The following is a 19,333-nucleotide window of genomic DNA, read 5'->3' on the forward strand; positions in this document are numbered from 1 at the left end:
AAGCACCTGGGCCATCCTCCACTGCACTCCCTGGCCACAGCAGAGGGCTGGCCTGGAAGAGGGGCAACCGGGACAGAATCCGGCGCCCCGACCGGGACTAGAACCCGGTGTGCCGGCGCCGCTAGGCGGAGGATTAGCCTAGTGAGCCGCGGCGCCGGCCAGGTACAGGCTTCTAATCTGGTGTCCTGAATCCAGGCAAAGATCCACTCAGACAGCCCGGTGCAGGCTTCTCATCTGGTGTCCTGACACCCGGGTGAACATCCGCATTCAGATTTGAAGCTTGGGGCAGGCTTCTCATCTTGTGTTTTGTCACACAGGTGAAGCTCCACCTTCAGACTGAAAGCCAGGTGTAGGCTTCTCGTCTGGTGTCCTGACACCCAGGCGATGCTCCACCTTCAGACTGAAAACCAGCTACAGGCTTCTCATGTGGTGTCCTGACACTCAGGCGATCCTCCACCTTCAGAGGTGAAGCTAGGGGCAGGCTTCTCATCTGGTGTATTAACACCCAGGCGAAGCAAGACCTTCAGACTGAAAGCCATGTGTAGGCTTCTCATCTGGTGTCCTGACATGCAAGCGAAGTTCCAATTTCTTACTGGAAGCGAAGTACAGGCTTCTCATCTGGTGTCCTGACACCCATGTGAGCTCCACCTTCAGACTGAAAGCCAGTGCAGGCTTCTCATCTGGTGTCCTGACACCCAGGCAAAGCTCCACCTTGAGAATGAAAGTGAGGTGCAGGCTTCTCATCTGGTGTCCTGACTCCCAGGTGAGCAACACTTTCAGACTGCAAGCCTGGTGCAGGCTTCTCATCTGGTCTCCTGACACACAGACTAACCTCCACCTTCAGAATGAAAGCCAGGTGCAGTCTTCTCATCTGGTGTCCTGACACCCAGGAAAAACTCCACCTTCAGACTGAAAGCAAGGTGCAGGCTTCTCATCTGGTGTCCTGACACCCTGGCAAAGCTCCAACTCAAGATGTGAAGCCAGGTGCAGGGTTCTCATCTGGTGGTCTGACACCTAGGCGAAGCTCCAACTTCAGATGTGAACAAGGGGCACGCTTCTCCTCAGGTGTCCTAACACCCAGGTTGCTCCACCTTCAGACTGAAAGCCAGGTACAGGCTTCTAATCTGGAGTCCGGACACCCAGGCAAAGCTCCACCTTCAGACTGAAAGCCAGGCGCAGGCTTCTCTTCTAGTGTCCTGACACCCAGGCGAACCTCCACATACAGATGTGAAGCTAGGGGCAGATTTCACATCTGGTGTTCTGACACCCAGGTGAAGCTCCACATTCAGACGGAAAGTGAGGTGCAGGTTTCTCAGATGGTGTCCTGACACCCAGGCTAATCTCAACCTTCAGACTGAAAGCCAGGTGCAGGCTTCTCATCTGGTGTCCTGACACCCAGGCGAAGTACCACCTTTTGATGTCATGCGAGGTGGAGGCTTCCCATCTGGTTTACTGACACCCTGGCAAAGCTCCAACTCAAGATGTGAAGCCAGGTGCGGGGGTCTCATCTGGTGTTCTGACACCTAGGCGAAGCTCCACCTTCAGATGTGAACGGGTGGCAGACTACTCATCAGGTGTACTGACATCCAGGCGAAGCTCCACCTTCAGACTGAAAGCCAGGTGCAGGCTTCTCATCGGTTGTCCTGACACCCAGGCGAAGCTCCACATTCAGACTGAAATCCAGGTGCAGGCTTCTCATCAGGTGTCCTGACACCCAGGGGAACCTCCACATACAGATGTGAAGCTAGTGGCAGACTTCTCATCTGGTGTTCTGACACCCAGGCAAAGCTCCACATTCAGACGGAAAGCTAGGTACAGGCTTCTGAACTGGCGTCTTGACTCCCAGGCTAAGCTCGCCCTTCAGACTGAAAGCCAGGTGCAGGTTTCTCATCTGGTGTCCTGACAACTAGGCGAAGCTCCACCTTCAGAATGAAACCAAGGTGATGGTTTCTCATCTGGCGTCCTGTATCCCAGGTGAAGCTCCACCTTCAGACTGAAAGCTAGGTGTAGGCTTCTGATCTGCTGCTGTGACACCCAGGCGAAACTCCACCTTCAGATGGAAAGCAAGGTGCAGGATTCTCATCTGGTGTCCTGACACCCAGGCGAAGCTCCACCTTCAGAGTGAAAACCAGGTGCAGGCTTCTCATCTGGTGTCCTGACACCCTGGTGAGATCTACCTTCAGACTGAAAGCCAGGTGCAGGCTTCTCATCTGGTGTCCTGACACCCAGCCGAGCTCCACCTTCAGATTGAAATCCAGGTGCATACTTCTCAGCTGGTGTCGTGACACCCAGGCGAAGCTCCACCTTCAGATGTCAAATGAGGGGCAGGCTTCTCATCTGGTGTCCTGACATCCAGGCGAAGCTCCACCTTCAGATGTGAAGTGAGGTGCAGGCTTCTCATCTGCTGTCATGACACCCTGGCAAATCTCCACATCCTGATGTGAAATCAGGTGCAGGCTTCTCATCTGGTGTCCTGATGCCCAAGAGAAGCTCCACCTTCAGACTGAAGGTGAGGTGGTGGCTTCTTATCTAGTGTCCTGACACCTTGGCAAAGCTCCACCTTGAGACAGAAAGCCAGGTGCAGGCTTCTCATCTGGTGTCCTGACACACAGAAGAGCTCTACACTCAGACTGAAAGCCAGGTGCAGGCTTTTCATCTGGTGTCCTGACACCCAGCTGAGCTCCACCTTCAGATTGAAATCCAGGTGCAGGCTTCTCATCTGGTGTCCTAACACCCTGGCGAACCTCCACATACAGAGGTGAAGCTAGGGGCAGACTTCACATCTGGTGTTCTGACACCCAGACGAAGCTCCACATTAGACGGAAAGCGATGTGCAGACTTCTCATCTGGTGTCAACACCCAGGGAAAGCTCCACCTTCAGCCTGAAAGACAGGTGCTGGCTTCCCATCTGGTGTCCTGACACCCAGGCGAAGCTCCACCTGCAGATGTGAAGTGAGGTGCAGGCTTCTCATCTGGTGTCTTGACACCCAGGCAAAGCTTCACCTTCAGACTGAAAGCCAGGTGCTGGCTTCCCATCTGGTGTCCTGACACACAGGCGAAGCCTCACCTTCAGAATGAAAGCCAGGTGCTGGCTTCCCATCTGGTGTCCTGACACACAGGCGAAGCTTCACCTTCAGACTGAAAGCCAGGTGCAGGCTTCTCATCTGGTGTCCTGACACCCAGGTGAGCTCCACTTTCAGACTGAAATCCCGTGCAGGCTTCTCATCTGGTGTCCTGACACCCAGACGAAGCTCCACCTTGAGATGTGAACGAGGGGCAGGCTATTCATCAGGTGTCCTGAAACATAGGTGAGTTCCACATTCAGACTGAAAGCCAGGTACAGGCTTCTAATCTGGTGTTCTGACACCCAGGCGAAGCTCCACCTTAAGAATGAAAGCCAGGTGCTGGCTTCCCATCTGGTGTCCTGACACACAGGCGAAGCTCCACCTTCAGACTTAATGCCAGGTGCAGGCTTCTGATCTGGTGTCCAGACACCCAAGCGAAACTCCAAATTCAAACTGAAAGCCTGATGCAGGCTTCTCATCTGGTGTAATGACACCCAGTCGAAGCTCCACCTTCAGACTGAAAGCCAGGTGCAGGCTTCTAATCTGGTGTCCTGACACCCAGTTGAAGCTCCCAATTCAGATTGAAAGTGACTTGCAGGCTTCTCATCTGGTGTCCCGACTTCCAGGCGAAGCTCCACCTTCAGACTGAAAGCCAGGTGCAGGGTTCTCATCTGGTGTCCTGACATCCAGGCGAAGCTCCACCTTCACACTGAAAACCATGTGAAGACTTTTCATCTGGTGTTCTGACACACAGGCGAAGCTCCACCTTCAGATGTGAAGTGAGGGGCAGGCTTCTCATCTGCTGTCGTGACACCCTGGCAAATCTCTACATCCTGATGTGAAATCAGGTGCAGGCTTCTCATCTGGTGTCCTGAGGCCCAGACGAACCTCCACATTCAGACTGAAGGTGAGGTGCTGGCTTCTTATCTGGTGTCCTGACACCCTGGCAAAGCTCCACCTTGAGACAGAAAGCCACGTGCAGGCTTCTCATCTGGTGTCCTGACACCCAGAAGAGCTCTACACTCAGACTGAAAGCCAGGTGCAGGCTTCTCATCTGGTGTCCTGACACCCAGGCGAAGCTCCACCTTAATAAAACAAGGGGCTGGCTTCTCATCTGTTGTCCTGACACCCAGGTGAAACCCAACCTTCAGATGTGAAGCAAGGGAAAGGCTTCTCATGTGTTGTCTTGAAACCCAGCCGAGCTCCATCTTCAGAGTGAAAGCCAGGTGCAGGCTTCTCATCTGGTGTCCTGCCTCCCACAGAGCTCCACATTCAGACTGAAAGCCAGGTGCAGGCTTCTCATCTGGTGGCCTAATGCCCCAGAGAAGGTCCACCTCCAGATGTGAAGCCAGGTGCTGGCTTCCCATCTGGTGTCCTGACACACAGACGAAGCTCGACCTTCAGACTGAAAGCCATGTGTATGCTTCTCATCTGGGGTCCTGACACCCAAGCGAAGCTCTACCTTCTTACTGGAAGCGAGGCACAGGGTTCTCATCTGGTGTCCTGACACCCAGGCAAAGCTCCACCTTGAGACTGAAAGTGAGGTTCAGGCTTCTCATCTGGTGTCCTGACACCCAGGCAAACCTCCATCTTCAGACTGAAAGCCAGGTGCAGGCTTCTCATCTGGTGTCCTGACACCCTGGCAAAGCTCCACCTTCAGACTGAAAGCCAGGTGCAGGCTTCTCATCTGGTGTCCTGACACCCTGGCAAAGCTCCACCTTCGGACTGAAAGCCAGGTGCAGGCTTCTCATCTGGTGTCCTGACACCAAGGTGAATCTCCTCATACAGATGTGAAGCTACTGGCAGGCTTCACACCTGGTGTCCTGAAACCAGGCGAAGCTCCACCTTCAGACTGATAGCGAGGTGCAGGCTTCTCATCTGGTGTCCAGACACCCAGGCGAAGCTTCACCTTTAGACTGAAAGCCAGGTACAGGCTTCTCATCTGGGGTCCTGACACCAAGGTGAGCTCCACCTTCAGACTGAAAGCCAGGTGAAGGCTTCTGATCTGGTGTCCTTACACCCAGGTGAACCTCCACCTTCAGACTGAAAGTGAGGTGCAGACTTCTCTTCTGGTGTCCTGAAACCAGGCTAAGCTTCACCTCCAGACATGAAGGTAGGTGTAGTCTTCTCACCTGGTGTCCTGTCACCCAGGCGAAACTCCACCTTCATACGGAAAGCGAGGTGCAGGCTTCTCATCTGGTGTCGTGACATCCAGGTGAGCTCCAACCTCAGACAGAAAGCCAGGTTCAGGCTTCTCATCTGGTGTCCTGATACCCAGGCAAAGCTCCACCTTCAGACAGAAAGTGAGGGGCCTGCTTCTCATCTGGTGCCCTGACACCCAGGTGAACCTACATCTTCATACTGAAAGTGAGGTGCAGGCTTCTCAACTGTTGTCCTGAGTCCCAGGGGAAGCTCCACCTCCAGATATGATGCGAAGTGCAGGCTTCTCATCTGGTGTGCTTACATCGAGGCCAAGTGCCAGCTTCAGAATGAAAGTGAGTTGCAGGCTTCTCATCTGGTGTCCTAAGAGCCAGGTGAGCTCCACCTTCAGACTGAAAGCCAGGTGAAGGCTTCTCATCTGGTGTCCTGACACCCAGGCGAAGCCTCACCTTCAGACTGAAAGCCAGGTGAACGCTTCTCATCTGGTGTCCTGACACCAGGCGAAGCACTACCTCCAGACGTGAAGCGAGGGGCAGGCTTCTCATCTGGTGTCCTGACACCCTGGCAAACTCCAACTCCAGATGTGAAGCCAGGTGCAGGGTTCTCATCTGGTATTCTGACACCCAGGTGAGCTCAACCTTCAGATGTGAACGAGGGGCAACTTCTCATCTGGTGTCCAGACACCCAGGTGAGCTTGACTTTCAGATGGAAAGCCAGGTACAGGCTTCTCATCTGTTGTCCTGACACCAAGGTGAGCTCCATTCTCAGACTGAAAGCCAGGTGAAGGCTTCTCATCTGGTGTCCTTACACCAGGCGAAGCTCCACTTTCAGACTGAAAGTGAAGTGCAGACTACTCATGTGGTGTCCTGAAACCAGGCGAAGCTCCACCTCCATATGTGAAGCGAGGTGCAGGCTTCTCATCTGGTGTCCTGACACCCAGGCGAAGCTCCACCTTCATTCTGAAAACCAGCTACAGGCTTCCCATCTGGTGTCCTGCTACCTTGGTGAAGCTCCCACTCCAGATGTGACGCCAGTTGCAGGGTTCTCATCTGGTGTCCTGACACCCTGGCGAAGCTCCCACTCTAGATGTGACACCAGTTGCAGGGTTCTCATCTGGTGTCCTGCTACCCTGGTGAAGCTCCACCTTCAATTGAAAGTGAGGTGCAGGCTTCTCATCTGGGGTCCTGACATCCTGGGAATCTCCACCTCCAGATGTGAAGCCAGGTTCAGGCTTCTATCTGGTGGCCTGATGCCCAAGAGAAGCTCCACCTTAAGACTGAAAGTGAGGTGCAGGATTCTCATCTGGTGTCTTGACACCCAGGCGAAACTCCACATTCAGAGGGAAAGCCTGGTGCAGGCTTACCATCTGGTGTCCTGACACCCAGGCGAAGCTCCACCTTAAGATGTGAAATGAGGGGCAGGCTTCTCATCTGGTGTCCTGACAACTAGGCGAAGCTCCAATTTCAGACTGAAAGCCAGGTGCAGGCTTCTCATCTGGTGTCCTGAATCCAGGTGAAGCTCCACCTTCAGACTGGAAGCGAGGTGCAGGCTTCTCATCTGGTGTCTAGACACCCTGGGAAACTCCACCTTCAGATGTGAAGCGAGGGGCAGGCTTCTCATCTCGTGTCCTGACACCCAGGTGAAGCTTCACCTTCAGACTGAAAGCCAGATGCAGGCTTCTCATCTAGTGTCCTTTCTCCCAGGTGAAACTCCACCTTTAGGTGGAAAGCCTGGTGTAGGCTTCTCATCTGGTGTCCTGACAACCAGGCGAAGCTCCACCTTCAGACTGAAAGCGAGGTGCAGGCTTCTCATCTGGTGTCCTGACACCAGGTGAGCTCCACCTTCAGACTGAAAGCCAGGTACAGGCTTCTCATCTGGTGTCCTGACACCCAGGCGAACCTCCACATACAGATGTGAATCTAGAGGCAGACTTCTCATCTGGTGTTCTGACACCCAGGTGAAGCTTCACCTTCAGACTGAAAGCCAGGTGCAGGCTTCTCATCTGGTGTCCTGACACCCAGGCGAGGCTCCACCTTTTGACGTCATGTGAGGTGCAGGCTTCTCATCTGGTGTCCTGACACCCAGGCGAACCTCCACATACAGATGTGAAGCTAGGGGCCGATTTCACATCTGGTGTTCTGACACCCAGGCGAAGCTCCGCATTCAGATGGAAAGCCTCGTGCAGGCTTATCATCTGGTGTCCAACACCCAGGTGAAACCCCACCTTCAGATGTGAAACGAGGGGCAGGCTTCTCATCTGGTGCCCTGACAACTAGGCGAAGCTCCACTTTCAGACTGAAAGCGAGGTGCAGGCTTCTCATCTGGTGTCCTGACATCCAGGGATGCTCCACCTTCAGAAGTGAAACTAGGTGCAGGCTTCTCATCTGGTGTCGTGGTACCCAGGTGAAGCTCCACCTCAGAGTGAAGCCAGGTGCAGGCTTCTCATCTAGTGTCCTGACACACAGGCGAAGCTCCCCCTTCAGACTGAAAGCGATGTTTAGGCTTCTCATCTGGTGACCTGACACGCCGGCGAAGCTCCCCCTTCAGACTGAAAGCCAGGTGCAGTCTTCTCTTCCGGTGTCTGACAACCAGGCGAAGCTCCACCTTCAGATGTGAAACGAGGGGAAGGCTTCTCATCTTGTGTTCTGACACCCAGCAGAGCTCCACATTCAGACTGAAAGCCAGGTGTAGGCTTCTCATCTGGTGTCCTGACACTAATGTGAGCTCCACACTCAGACTGAAAGCCAGGTGCAGTCTTCTCTTCTGGTGTCTGACACCCAGGCGATCCTCCACCTTCAGATGTGAAGCGAGGGGCAGGCTTCTCATCTGCTGTCCTGTCACCCACGCAAAGCTCCATTGCACACGTGATGTGAGGTTCAGGCGTCTCATCTAGTGTCGTGACACCCTGGCAAATCTCCACATCCTGATGTGAAATCAGGTGCAGGCTTCTCATCTGGTGTCCTGACTCCCAAGAGAAGCTCGAACCTTCAGACTGAAAGCGTTGTTCAGGCTTCTCATTTGGTGTTCTGATACACAGTTGAAGCTCCACCTTCAGACTGAAATTGATGTGCAGGCTTCTCATCTGGTGTCCTGACACCCAGCAGAGCTCCACATTCAGACTGAAAGCTAGGTGCAGGCTTCTCATCTGGTGTCTTGACACCCAGCCGAGAACCACCTTCAGACTGAAAGTGAGGTGCAGGCTTCTCATCTGGTGTTTTGACACCCAGGCGAAGCTCCACCTTCAGACTGAAACCAGGTGCAGGCTTCTCATCTGGTGTGCTGAAACCCAGGTGAAGCTCTACCTTCACACTGAACACCATGTGCAGGCTTCCCATATGGAGTCCTGACAATCAGACAAAGCTTCACCTTCAGACTGAAAGCCTGGTGCAGGCTTCTCATCTGGTGTCCTGACACGCAGGCGAAGCTCCGTCTTCAGACAGAAAGCCAGGTGCAGGCTTCTCATCTGGTGTCCTGACACCAAGGCGATGCTAGACCTTCAGATTGAAAGCCTGCTGCAGGCTTCTCATCTGGTGTCCTGTCACACAGGCGATCCTCCACCTTCAGATGTGAGGCTTGGGGCAGGCTTCTCATCAGGTGTACTGACACCCAGGCGAAGCTCCACCTTCAATGTGAAGCGAGGGGCAGGCTTCTCATCTGGTGTCCTTATACCCAGACGAAACTCGACCTTCAGACTGAAAGCCATGTGTAGGCTTCTCATCTGGTGTCCTGACACCCAGGCAAAGCTCCACCTTGAGACTGAAAGTGAGGGTCAGGTTTTTCATCTGGTGTCCTGACACCCAGGTGAAGAACACTTTCAGACTGAGAACCTGGTGTAGGCTTCTCATCTGGTGTCCTGACACCCAGGCTAACCTACACCTTCAGACTGAAAGACAGGTGCAGGCTTCTCATCTGGCGTCCTGACTCCCAGGCGAAGCTCCACTTTCAGACTGAAAGACAGGTGCAGGCTTCTCATCTGGTGTCCTGACACCCAGGCGAGGCTCCACCTTTTGGCGTCATGTGAGGTGCAGGCTTCTCATCTGGTGTCCTGACACCCAGGCGAACCTCCACATACAGATGTGAAGCTAGGGGCAGGCTTTTCATCTGGTCTCCTGACACCCTGGCAAAGCTCCAACTCCAGATGTGAAGCCAGGTGCAGGGTTCTCATCTGGTGTTCTGACACCTAGGCGAAGCTCCACCTTCAGATGTGAACGGGTGGCAGGCTTCCCATCAGGTGTCCTGACACCCAGGTGAGTTCCACCTTCAGACTGAAAGCGAGGGGCAGGCTTCTCATCTGGTGTGCTGACACCCAGTCAAGCTCCACCTTCAGTCTTAAAGCCCGGTGCAGTCTTGTAATTTGGTGTCCTGATGCAGAAGAGGAGTTCCACCTTCAGACTGAAAGCCAGGTGCAGGCTTCTCATCTGGTGTCCTGCCAGCCTTTTGAAGCTCCACCTTCAAATGAAAGTGAGGTGCAGGCTTCTCATCTGGTGTCCTGACATCCAGGCGAATCTACACCTTCAGACTGAAAGCCAGGTGCAGGCTTCTTATCTGGTGTCCTGACACCCAGGTGAAGCTCCAGCTCCAGACGTGAAGCCAGGAGAAGCTCCACCCGCAGACGTGATGCGAGGTGCAGGCTTCTCATCTGGTGTCCTGACACCCTGGGATTGCTCCACATCCAGATGTGCAGCCAGGTTCAGGCTTCTAATGTGGTGGCCTGATGCCGAAGAGAAGCTCCACCTCAGACTGAAAGCGAGGTGCAGGCTTCTCATCTGGTGTCTAACACCCAGATGAAGCTCCACCTTCAAGCTGAAAGCCAGGTGCAGGCTTCTCATCTGGTGTCCTGACACCTAGTAGAGCTCTACATTCAAACTGAAAGCCCGGTGCAGGCTTCTAATCTGGTGGCCTGATTCCCAAGAGAAGCTCCACCTTCAGACTGAAAGCGAGGTGCAGGCTTCTCATCTGGGGTCCTGACACCCAGGCGAAGCTCCACCTTCAGACTGAAAGCAAAGTGCAGGCTTCTCATCTCGTGTCCTTACACCCAGGCGAAGCTCCACCTTGTGACAGAAAGCCAGGTGCAGGCTTCTCATCGGTGTCCTGACACCCTGGCAAAGCTCCACCTTCAGACATGAAGGCAGGTGTAGTCTTCTCATCTGGTGTCCTGAATCCAGGCGAAGCTCCACCTTCAGACTGGAAGCGAGGTGCAGGCTTCTCATCTGGTGTCTAGACACCCTGGGAAACTCCACCTTCAGATGTGAAGCGAGGGGCAGGCTTCTCATCTCGTTTCCTGACACCCAGGTGAATCTCCAACTTCAGACTGAAAGCCAGGAAGCCAGGTGCAGGCTTCTCATCTACTGTCCTTTCTCCCAGGCGAAACTCCACCTTTAGGTGGAAAGCCTGGTGCAGGCTTCTCATCTGGTGTCCTGACAACCAGGCGAAGCTCCACCTTCAGACTGAAAGCCAGGTGCAGGCTTCTCATCTGGTGTCCTGACACCAGGTGAGCTCCACCTTCAGACTGAAAGCCAGGTACAGGCTTCTCATCTGGTGTCCTGACACCCAGGCAAACCTCCACATACAGATGTGAATCTAGTGGCAGACTTCTCATCTGGTGTTCTGACACCCAGGTGAAGCTTCACCTTCAGACTGAAAGCCAGGTGCAGGCTTCTCATCTGGTGTCCTGACACCCTGGCTGAGCTCCACCTGCAGACAGAAATCCAGGTGCAGGCTTCTCATCTGGTGTCCTGACATCCAGGTGAAGCTCTACCTTCAGACTGAAAGCCAGGTGCAGGCTTCTCATCTGTTGTCCTGACACCTAGGCAAAGCTCCAACTTCAGAATGAAAGCGAGGTGCAGGCTTCTCATCTGGTGCCCTGACACCCTGGGAAACCACCTCCAGATGTGAAGCCAGGTGCATGCTTCTCATGTGGTGTCCTGACACCCTGGGAAACTCCACCTCCAGATGTGAAGCCAGGGGCAGGCTTCTCATCTGGTGTCCTGACAACCAGGCGAAGCTCCATCTTCAGATTGAAAGGCAGGTTCAGGCTTGTCATCTGGTGTCCTGACACCCAGGCGAAGCTTCACCATCATTGTTAAGCGAGGTGCAGGCTTCTCATCTGGTGTCCTGATGCTGTGGGGAAGCTGTGCCTTCAGACTGAAAGTGAGGGGCAGGCTTCTCATCTGGTTTCTTGACACCCAGTCGAAGCTCCAGCTTCAGACGTAGAATTGTGACCTGGTTGTTCACAAAGTAATCACAGTAGATAGATTCAATTTTTATTTACTTATTTATGTATTTGAAAAACTCAGTTATAGGGAAGCAGAGATAAGAGAGAGAGAGAGACAGAGAGAGGGAGAGGGGGGGAGAGAAGTAGTCCATCCCCTGGTCCACTCTCCAAAGATATAAGTGCAGAGTCAGCACGCCTTTTCCTCATCTATAGGCTTTGCAGCCTGGACTCTAAGGAGGCAGCCGATTGGGGTTTTCAGAGGCCAGGGCTGAAGGGTTCAGAGAGCAGGCAGCAACTCCCTGCCTCCACTCAGCTCCTCTGGCTGCTGTCACTTGTTCAGCCATCTTGGTTGTGTGCGGCTGTCTGGCCTGCTGACATGAGGTGGTCTTTAGAGCCAGATGCTTGGACCGAGAGTTAGGCCTGAGCCTGGGGAGAAGCTGGATGGGGCTGGCCGAGGGAGGGGGTCCCGCTGGGGAAGAAGGAGGAGAGGCTTCTCCACAGCTCCAAGCACTAGATCCCCGCATTGTTCCCTAGCAGTTTTTCTGGCAATGAGGCGCCATGACCTCCATGTGCCAAATCAAAGAGCAGACATCTTACCTGTGATTTCCTGGCTTCTTTTGGTAGAGTAGGTGTTTCTGGAGCTGTGAGATTGGGCTGAGAAGTATGCCCATGAGGCGGCTGTGGTTGATTTTATCTCCAGAAAGCAGGGAGAGGCTTCTTGGGCAACATTTCTCCTTAGAAAGGCCTGAATCAGAGAAATAAAGCTGATGGTTGAGGCAGAGAGGAGGGCAGGGAGAAAGGGCAGAGAGCAGGAGAGGGCAGCGGCAGAGAACTACCTGGAGGGAGCCCTGTCATCCACCAGCAGCCTCGGCCCAGCAGGGGCCTAGAGTTAGGGTCACTGTGCGGCAGAGACTGGCTTTCTGGAAGAACACTGCCGTGCTGCTTGATCTTGGTGCCCGTTCCTTCTGCCTGCTGCAGCTGCCAGAGGTCAGAGCCCTTGCTGAGGTCCAGGGAGAATCAGGGCCTTGTGTCCACAGAGGTCATAGCCCCCTTCCTTTGAGCTTTGGCCACCTGAAAAGATGCCATGTGTCCCCAAGCCTGGGCAAGCCATTCCCACAACCCCTGTGGTTCCCAGCATGTGTGGTTGTCACTTTGACTGCTACAACATCTTCCTACCTGGTCTGTGCCCTTGTGTCCATGGCAGCAAGGCAGCTCCTCTCCTGCACAGCCCCCTAACCCCCTGCTCTGTTCCCTGACAGGCGCCCAAAGACTGCACTGCTCCTGCACCACCCTCTGCTGATGCCACCGTGTTACCTGGTGGTGTAGCGCCCCCTGGTGCTAGTCTACCTAGCATGGCACCAACTCGGGTTTCTGCCTCTGTCCTTGTGCCTGCTACCCCATATGCTTGTACCATCTCCCTTCCCAGAGGACTGCGCCTGCTGTGCCTTCTCTTCTCCTTTCTTCCCGCAGCTTGGTTCCCAATGCCAAGCACCCTTCCCAGCACTGGGGTGGGGGAGGCCAAGACAGGGCCTTCTCTTGAGCTTGTGGCAGTGGCAGGTTGCTGGAAGGAGATGGGCTCCTGCCACCCTGAGTGGTTCTTACTGGAAATCAGGTGATCACTGTCTCTTTGTTCTCCCTCAGATCCATGATGCTGACCATGGCCCTGTCCTCATAGATGAGACCAAGTGAGTGTCTTCCTGTGTGGGCAGCATTCCCTAAGCCATGGGAATGAGGGCAGGCCACGGCCCAAGGACCTCTTTTGCATCAAGCCCCTGCACCCCTGACCTCTGCGTGCCTGTCCCTAGGACATTGTCCTCCACGGAGAGCCTGCGTCAACCTGCTCGGCAGCTCAATGGTCTTGTCTCTGAGGTACCCCAGACACTGGGACTCAGGAAGAGAGGAGAGAGAGGAAAGGACAGAAATGGAGGCTGGGATTCCTGAGAGATGGGGAGATCCTGGGAGAGACTGACCTGCTGGGCCGTGTTGGGCAGGCTGGGTGTTGGCTTCTTCTTGGAAGCCATACAGATGAAGGATGTGGCCATGAGAATGGTGACCATGTATCTCAGTGCAGGAAGCACTGGGAGAGCATCACTCAGGAAGGGAGGGGGATGGTGATGAGACCCAGGAGAAGCTGGCATAGAGGGTGATGAGAGGAAGAGGCAGGCTGGGCAGAGGAGTTTGCCAGGTGGAGGTGGGGGGAGAGGTAGTCTGAGGGTATGCATAGAGGGTGATGAGAGGAAGAGGCCAAGCTGGGCAGAGGAGTTGCCAGGTGGAGGTGGGGGGAGAGGTAGTCTGAGTGTAGGCATAGAGGGTGATGAGAGGAAGAGGCCAGGCTGGGCAGAGGAGTTGCCAGGTGGAGGTGGGGGCAGAGGTAGTCTGAGTGTAGGCATAGAGGGTGATGAGAGGAAGAGGCCAGGCTGGGCAGAGGAGTTGCCAGGTGGAGGTGGGGGCAGAGGTAGTCTGAGTGTAGGCATAGAGGGTGATGAGAGGAAGAGGCCAAGCTGGGCAGAGGAGTTGCCAGGTGGAGGTGGGGGGAGAGGTAGTCTGAGGGTAGGCATAGAGGGTGACGAGAGGAGAGGCCAAGCTGGGCAGAGGAGTTGCCAGGTGGAGGTGGGGGGAGAGGTAGTCTGAGGGTATGCATAGAGGGTGATGAGAGGAAGAGGCCAGACTGGGCAGAGGAGTTGCCAGGTGGAGGTGGGAGGAGAGGTAGTCTGAGGGTAGGCATAGAGGGTGATGAGAGGAGAGGCCAGGCTGGGCAGAGGAGTTGCCAGGTGGAGGTGGGAGGAGAGGTAGTCTGAGGGTATGCATAGAGGGTGATGAGAGGAAGAGGCCAGGCTGGGCAGAGGAGTTGCCAGGTGGAGGTGGGAGGAGAGGTAGTCTGAGTGTAGGCATAGAGGGTGACGAGAGGAGAGGCCAAGCTGGGCAGAGGAGTTGCCAGGTGGAGGTGGGGTGGAGAGGTAGTCTGAGGGTAGGGACTTGGCGGTGGAGGATGTAGCATCTCCATGGGAGCTCTTGTCTCTTCTAGTCAATGTCCTACATCAATGGAGAGGGCCTCACATCTTCCTACATGGAGGATCTGGAGGTGAGTGGCTCTGCAGGGCCAGCCCCCCCCTTCTCCCACAGCGGGGGCTGAGTGCCCTGCTACCAGCTGAGACAGCCGGTGCCCCCCCAGCCCTAATGACTGCTCTCTCTGCCTCTCCCCAAACCCTCCTGCAACTCCTCCTCTCTGCATGTGCCTCAGAGCCAGTACCAAGAGCTGGCAGTAGCCCTGGACTCCAGCTATCTAACAAACAAACAACTCAGTAACACCATAGAGGAATTGGTAAGAGCCCAGTGGGGTCCCCTGATTCCATGCTGCCCACCCTGGGCTTCTGTTTCCCCGTGGGCTCTGAAGAAAGGGGCTGGGGGTCCCCTGGTGCTGAGGGAGAGTGGGGTGCTGGGTGGGCCAGGTCTCAGCTGGAGGGACCCCAGAGCATGGAGCATGCAGCATGCCTCTCATCCTGTTGCTGCCCTCTCCACCTCCTCTCTTCTCCAGACACCCCTGCTTGCACCCTGGCCACACAGTCCTGGGATTGTGGCCTCTCATTCAGCGCTGGCCATGAGACTCGTGTCCCCACCCTGACTCAGGCCCTGACCTGAGCTTTGAGTTTGGACAAGCGCCTCTCCGCCCTGGGCTTGAGTTTCCCAAGGAGGTGGAAATGGCAGTTGTCAAAGGTCTCTTTTAGCTCTAAGAATCCAAGATTTCCAGGCTCCCTGGGACGTCAACCTCAGGGAGAGAAGGGATCTTACCTGTGCTTTTCATTCCTGTACCCCTGCTGTTAAGAGCAGCCCCAACCCCTATGTAGCACGTGCTGAGCTGTCGAACGATGCACACACCCCTGTAAATCCAAACCTAGTGGAAGGCCTGTCTTTTCTCACATTCTGTTTCTGGAGGCTCACCTTACTGTCCCCTAAGAAGAATCCCAATTCAGACACGGTTCCATAGCTGTGAGCAAAAACCAGCAAAGATCCACATGCTCTTTCCTTGGGAGCCTCGGGACAGGCCCTGTGCCCATAGGGTCTGAGAATGTGCCAATCCCACTCTGGCCCCCTGCCCACCCCCTCTTGCTCTGGGAGTGGAGTAGAGGGGACATCCTTAGTCACCTTCCTTTCTTTGACTCTCCCCACAGAAACAACAGCAGCATCGGTTTAGAGGGAGGCAGTGGCCCCTGCTCATGGCTCTTTTCCCTGTGCTCTGGGCAGCTCTGCACGCTGAGGGAGGAGAAGGAGTGCAGCCTGAGTCAGGTGCGGGAGCTGGAGACCACCTTGGCCGAGCTCAAGAGCCAGATGGGTAAGCAGGGGCAGAGGTGGCCTGGGAGCAGGATGGGTGTCAGGTGCCCCAGCAAGGGGTGTTGTGGCAGAGGGAAGCAGGTCTGTGCTGGTGGATGGTGAGTCTTGTCATCTCTTTGAGCATAGGTGACCTCATCTGTAAATAGGGGTGGTGCACCCACTGTCCACCATGCACGGTCAAGCACTCTGTGTCCTGGCTTGGAAGGGTAATGACCATCTGAATATAGAAAGTTGTTAGCCAAGAAGCCAGCACTGGGGTGGGGGCAAGCCATTGGCCTGAGGAGCTAAGGACCAAGGCAGGAGCTTTTTGAAAACCCAGAGGTTGGGGCCCCTGATGGCTGCTTCCTTTCTCAGCTGAGCCTCCCACCCCAGAGTCCCCAGCTTTCCCTGCAGGGCTGTCGGCAGTGGAACAGCAGCTGCAGGCGCAGGCTGAGCAGCTGCAGAAGGAGCTGGAGAGCCTGGTGGGACAGCTGCAGGCCCAGGTGCAGGACAACGCAGGCCTGAGTCGCCTGACCCAGCAGCAGGAACAGCGGCTGCTGCAGCTGGAGCGGGAGGCGGAGCTGTGGGGCAGCCAGGCCGAGGAGCGCAAGCAGAGCGACCGCGTGACCATCAGCCATGCGCTCCTGCAGAACCGGGAGCTCAAGGAGCAGCTGGCCGAGCTGCAGGATGGCTTCGTGAGACTGGTGCGTTCGGCCTCCCTGGACAAGGCCTCTGGTACAAAACACTTCCCTCTAGGCCTTCACTTCCCCCCCACCAAAGGGGACGGTGATGACCTAGGCAGGCGCCCTGTGAGCCAGGACCCTGCTGAAATGTCTGTTGGAGGAGAGGGGCTGAGTTTCCAGCCCTCCTGGCACTGTGGGAGGTGGGCACCTGGTGCTGGGATCCGGATGCAGCCACTTTGGGTGGCAACGGATTGCTTCTCTCTGTGCAGAGCAATGACAACATGTGGCTCACCCTCTCACTGCAGGCAGAGCAGCACGTCAAAAATGAGCTGGCCAGGGAACTCGGCCAGCTGCAGGAGAAGCTGGGGGAGCTGAAGGAAATGGTAATGCTCAGCCCGACTGTGAAGGACTAGGCCATGGGTACAAGTCACTGGGGAGGGCAGTGCTAGGCCCAGGAGGGAGGCTGCTCCAGTCTGGAGTGACAGGTGACCTCCATATCGACTGTCCTGCCTCTCTTAGGGCTGGTAGCCCCGGGCTCCTCCCGGGTCTAGACGTCATTGTCCCATGAGAGGCGTGTCACCCAGCTTCACTGGTCACTACACAAAGGCTACCCTTTGCTGAGCCTCAGATTCCTGACAAAGGAATTTAGCATTTTTTCCTTACACAGGTGTTGAGGATGAGCTGAGATTGTGCATGTAAAGTATTAGGCACGAGTGTTCCCCTAACAGCTGATGCCTTCCCTCTCACGTGTGGCCTCAAGTTAAAGTGATGGGAAAGAAGGGGATGAGGTGTGAGGCTGGGTGCAGGAGACATGGGGCTCTGGGCCACTCTCCTGCAACCAGTGGAATTGGTTAGCAAGCCACCACCTGCCCTCATGCTCCCCCCACCCGCCTTGGTCTTCCGTAGATGGAGCTGAAGAGCCAGGAGGCTCAGGGTCTGCACCAAGAGTGCGACCAGTGCCTGTTCCACCTGCAGCAGCACGTGGCTGCCTACAAACAGCTGCACTCTGAGAAGAAGGTGCTACACAAGCAGAACCCTACTGCGCAGCAGCTCAGGAAGCAGCCACAGGAGATGCAGAACCCCCAGGAGTGCCCAGGCCTGGGCACCAACCACTGCATCCCCTTCTTCTACCGGGCTGACGAGCATGACGACATTATCGTCTAACACCAGATGCCGTAAGCCCGGAGAGCCCCAACCCAATCCTTGCCGCTCCACCCCTGCTAGCCACTCTATCCCCTGCCGTTCCTTCCCAGTTCCCTTCCCTCCTTAGCCAGAACCCCTGATGGGGAGAGAAAGGCCTCTTTAGGCTGCCTCTCTGGAGGACCCCGGGGGCTCCTGGGGCCTCCTCATTTCCAGCTCCATCTTTAGAGGCCATGACCAACACAGGCAGCATTTGTGTGGCCCCCAGAACAGCCAAGACCAGGGGGTGCTCAACCACTTGGGCAAGTCAGCCAGGCAGTTTTTATTGCCCCTCTTGGGGCTAAGTGTCAGCCTGGCTGCATAATCTGGCCGGGAACATCACGTGGGGGCATCAGCAGGCACAGACATGAGGGCATCAGGAGAGGAGGGCATCTGAGTGAGGGTCATTGCTGGGCGGGGGCACCCAGGCAAGGGCATCACTGGGCAGGGGTCACTTCCAGGCCAGGGGCATCATGGGTAAGGGTCACTTCTGGGCCAGGGCATCATGGGTAAGGGTATATGGGTGAGGAGGGCACAATAGGATGAGGGTCATCTCTGGGCAAGGGCAGTCCCTTATTCAGGGAGGCTCCTGGTCCCAAATCTCAGGGTGGCCTGGGCAAGCTGAGGCTAATGGGAGGCCAGGTGCTTACCACAGGTGGCGGTCACGGTAGGCCAGGCGTGGTCCAGCTCTTCACTCCATGCTTGTGCCCCAGGCAGGCCAGCTGGGAGGCACGGTCAACAGCCCTCAAAGGGTCGGCTGGGGCAGGCGATGCAGGGGCACCTGTCCCCTTACTAAGAGGCACACCAGCCAGGCAGGGCCGAGGCAGGCTAGGCAGGCATTCAGGAGACTCCCTTTTCTTTAGAGGCACTTTGGGGCAGGGCAGTAGGCAGCATTCTGTCAGGCCCTAGGACAGTTGGGGCTAACTCTAGGCCTGATGAGGGGAAGAGGCTGCCTCCAGTGGGCCTCCCCACCCCCACCCCCATGTACATATTGTACTTGTGTATATTTTGTATATTCTGGGGGTAGGGTCTCCCCTGTATCATATCTGAGGCTGGAGCGTGCAAATGAGGAGGAGGTCTTAATAATTATTTGGGGCTGGGAAACTTATTTATTGACAGTCTATGGCCCAGGAAAGAGGCGGAGACAGGGTTGTGGCACCATGGTGATGTGGCTCCTGTTATTATCTTGAAATAAAGAGATTGAGTCATACTGCTTGGCCCCGTGTGTGGCAGCTTTGTTGCAGGGCCCAGGGTCTGCTGTGCTGCGGGTGGGCACTGCACAGGGCAGCAGGGCCTGCCAGCAGTGGGCAGCCTCTGCGCTGTGCCGAGTGTTCAGTGGGGTGAAGAGGCCTCTTCCAGGCTGGTCTCCTTACACCGCAACTCCAGGGGCACTGCCACCTGTGTGTGTGTGTGTGTGTGTGTATATATAATATGAGTTTTTATAGATATTTATAGAACAGGGCAGGAGCAGGACCACAGAGGGCACACATTTTCACCAAGGTCACACCTGGAGGTGTGAGCTCACCACACAACAGAAAGTCACAGAAGAAGGGGAGGCTTTGGGGCTGAGGGGCCACTGTCAAGTCACAGAACAGCTCTCTGGACAGACTGGCAAAGGGAGGTCTCCGAGGAAGAGGAGGGATCTGGTTAGAGGTCGAAGGGGGGCCTGGGTCTCTCAGGACGGGACGGCCTTGCCTGACCCAATCGTCTGGCAGTGGGAGAGA

The 19,333-nt window shown here is 55.6% G+C and overlaps 1 protein-coding gene across 18 annotated transcripts in view; it reads left to right on the top strand.

The window, feature by feature from the left end:
- LOC103346519 (golgin subfamily A member 2) overlaps window positions 1–18,816 on the top strand; it is a 106,689-nt gene extending 87,873 nt beyond the window's left edge. For 2 of the 18 annotated variants that reach the window (XM_070077115.1, XM_070077113.1), the window contains exons 3-13: window positions 163–665; window positions 730–3,983; window positions 4,048–8,355; window positions 8,482–13,124; window positions 13,245–13,308; window positions 14,465–14,521; window positions 14,681–14,761; window positions 15,682–15,769; window positions 16,123–16,451; window positions 16,700–16,813; window positions 17,337–18,816. In XM_070077115.1, coding sequence (XP_069933216.1) covers window positions 12,841–13,124; window positions 13,245–13,308; window positions 14,465–14,521; window positions 14,681–14,761; window positions 15,682–15,769; window positions 16,123–16,451; window positions 16,700–16,813; window positions 17,337–17,594 — 1,275 coding nt within the window. In that variant the 5' untranslated portion in view covers window positions 163–665; window positions 730–3,983; window positions 4,048–8,355; window positions 8,482–12,840 and the 3' untranslated portion in view covers window positions 17,595–18,816. Of the gene's footprint in view, window positions 1–162; window positions 666–729; window positions 3,984–4,047; window positions 8,356–8,481; window positions 13,125–13,244; window positions 13,309–14,464; window positions 14,522–14,680; window positions 14,762–15,608; window positions 15,770–16,122; window positions 16,452–16,699; window positions 16,814–17,336 lie in introns of those variants that run through there. The other 16 variants (XM_070077127.1, XM_070077123.1, XM_070077119.1 and 13 more) reach the window with 15 other exon arrangements.
- Window positions 18,817–19,333: the final 517 nt, after the last annotated feature.

Source organism: Oryctolagus cuniculus, chromosome 7 (assembly GCF_964237555.1).
Source record: "Oryctolagus cuniculus chromosome 7, mOryCun1.1, whole genome shotgun sequence".
In the NCBI taxonomy this organism is placed as follows: domain Eukaryota; kingdom Metazoa; phylum Chordata; class Mammalia; order Lagomorpha; family Leporidae; genus Oryctolagus; species Oryctolagus cuniculus.